The following is a 2,588-nucleotide window of genomic DNA, read 5'->3' on the forward strand; positions in this document are numbered from 1 at the left end:
ATTTAGCTGCTCTCTTTTTCTCCTCCCCTTCCAGGTCTCAGAGGATCCCAATGTTAGACTTCATTTCATGGTCGCGTAGGTCCCTGATGGTTTGTTTATTGTTTTTTGTTGTTTGTTTTTTGTTTTTCAGTTTGTCTTCTCTCTGTTGTGGAGACTAATTTCTAATGTTCTTTCATCAGTTTGTTGATTCTTTCATCTGTCCCATTTATTCTGCTGCTGAGCCCATCTCCTTTTTATGTGGTTTTGTGTTTTTAGGGTCTGAGATTTCCATTTGGTTCTTCTTTATGTCTTCTGAGATTTGTTGTTATGAATTTTTTGTTGTTGTTGATGTTGATTTTGCTTTCTGTTTTGTTTTGTTTTACTTTCAGGTGTTTTTGTGTTACTAATTTGAAGCATTTTTATGAGGGCTCTTTCAAAACCTTTGCTATATAATACTAACATTTCTGCCATCTAAGAGCTGTCATCTGTTGGTTGTCTTTTTTCATTCAGCTTAAGATCTTTCCCTTTTTTTGTTTGGCGAGTAAGTTTCCACTGAAAACTGCACATTTTTACCCTAACCCTAACCCTAACCTAACCCTGTTACTTAAGCCTTCTCTGCCGGCTGGTTTTCTGTGGCGTTGCCCTGGCTGGGGAAGGGTGTGTTGCCCTTTACTGCCAGGTGGAGGTTTCTCACTTGGCCTCCATTGACATCTGGGGACAGGCCCTCATTTCATTCCAGCGCCTGCTTGCTGTCCACCACCTCCATGGTGGGGTTGTCCTTGTTACTGCCAGTGATGGTGAAAGTCTTAACCCTCCACTAGGCTTCTTCTGAAACCTTGCCTGCTGGGAGGTGAGAATGCCTGGTTCTGCTGGGCAGAGGTGGTATCCAGGCTGCCTGTGTGGGCGGCACTGCCTCAGCTGCAGGGGAAAAGGGTGGGCTCGTTACTAGCTGGCAGGGATGAAGGCTGCTCCCTTCTTGGCCTTCTCTGAAGTCACCTTGGGAATGTTGGGCTCCTCTTTGCAATCTCGAAAGGATGGACATCTTGATTTCCTCTTTGGCCTTTGATGATGTGAATGAGGTTAAGGCCACAGTTTTCTTGTGGTATTTTGCTAGAATAGAGCAGTTATTGTCTAAACATTTTCTGTCTTACTATGCTAGGCTGCTCCTTCTCTAGTCCTTTGGCTAGAGACAGCAAACTTTTGTCTAGTCTTTTTTTTTTTTTGTATCCAAAGACTTTTATGCCAGCTTTTTCTATAAAAAGTCAGGAATATATGAAAGAAAAAGGAAACCCAGGGAATTCACTGTCATGTTTTCCATTGTGTCTCAAGGTCCCTATCAGTCTTCTGTTCTCTCTTCGCCTTTCAGTTTTACATTTGTTTCATATAAAATAACCGAGGCTTTTAGTCGTACTTAGGAGGAATAGAGGGAAGGATGTCTGTTCCATCTTCCTACAGGTCAAAGTCTTCTGAGTTCATTTTTAAGTGGTTAGCACTGTATGTGTTAAATATTATTTCTTCTAGTAAAATTTTCTAGTTATAATATTGGATTAAAAATGTTTTTCATAGCTAAACTAACATAAGATACAGAATTATTTTCTAAAGGCAATAGATGATAATCAGTTTGCCTAATGTAAGAAGCCAAAACTTTTTAAAAAATAATATATTATGTATGACACATAGACATGGACAACAATGTAGTGATAGCCAGATAGAAAGCGGGGTGTGGGGAGGAGAAAGTGGACAAAGGGGGATAAACAGGGCGGAAAGAGACTTGACTTTGGGTGGTGAGTGCATGATGTGCTATGCAGATGATGTTTTATTGAGTTGTACACTTGAAACCTGTATGGTTTTATTAACCAATTTCACCCCAATAAATTCAATCTTTAAAAAAACACCACAAACCTTTTACATCTAACTCTGCTTTCTGTGCCTAGGTTGGGGCAAACACCATGGATAATCCTCTGTTGAAGTACAGTGCAAAGGATTACTTCTTTAAAGCAGCCCTCTGTCACTTCATAGTCGATGAGTTGAATGCCAAGGTATGGTCAGTCCTTAGTACTAGTTTTCTGATGCACATTGCCCATGAGAGCGGCCTCACTCAGGTACTCTGTTGTTCTTGATATCACTTGGTTTGGGTGATATTCGTTAGTTGCAAGACTAAACTGGGTACCTTAAAAAAAAATGACACCTGTTTATGAGTTTTAAGAATTAGATTTGGTTTACAACATCTTCTCTACAGCAACCTAATTCTGGAAAATTGTTTTAGAACTAGATTCTTAGCTGAAATTGAAAATCAGAATAGAATGGAGTCCTGTGTTGATTTTGATGAATTTAACACATACTTATACAGTTAAATAGGATGTAGATGAGTCTTACTAAAGCTAATAGAATGTTCAGCCCCAGCTGGTTTGGCTCAGTGGATAGAGAGTCAGCCTACGGACCAAAGGGTCCCAGGTTCGATTCCAGTCAAGGGCATCTGCTCGGGGGTTGCAGGCTCTATCCCCAGAAGGGGGAGTGCAGGAGGCAGCCAATCAATGTCTTTCTCTTTCTCCCTGTCTCTCTCTATAAAATTAATAAAAACATCTTTTTAAATTTTTTAACATTTTTTA

The 2,588-nt window shown here is 40.1% G+C and overlaps 1 protein-coding gene across 2 annotated transcripts in view; it reads left to right on the forward strand.

Moving 5' to 3' along the window:
* The window catches only part of NAPB (NSF attachment protein beta), a 36,963-nt gene that overhangs the window by 31,822 nt on the left and 2,553 nt on the right, over positions 1 to 2,588 (forward strand). For both annotated transcript variants that reach the window (XM_006757252.2, XM_015559726.1), the window contains one exon: positions 1,914 to 2,018. In XM_006757252.2, the coding sequence (XP_006757315.1) occupies positions 1,914 to 2,018 (105 nt within the window). The remainder of the gene's footprint in view (positions 1 to 1,913; positions 2,019 to 2,588) is intronic.

The sequence above is a fragment of the Myotis davidii genome, unplaced genomic scaffold (assembly GCF_000327345.1).
Source record: "Myotis davidii unplaced genomic scaffold, ASM32734v1 scaffold435, whole genome shotgun sequence".
Lineage (NCBI taxonomy): Eukaryota > Metazoa > Chordata > Mammalia > Chiroptera > Vespertilionidae > Myotis > Myotis davidii.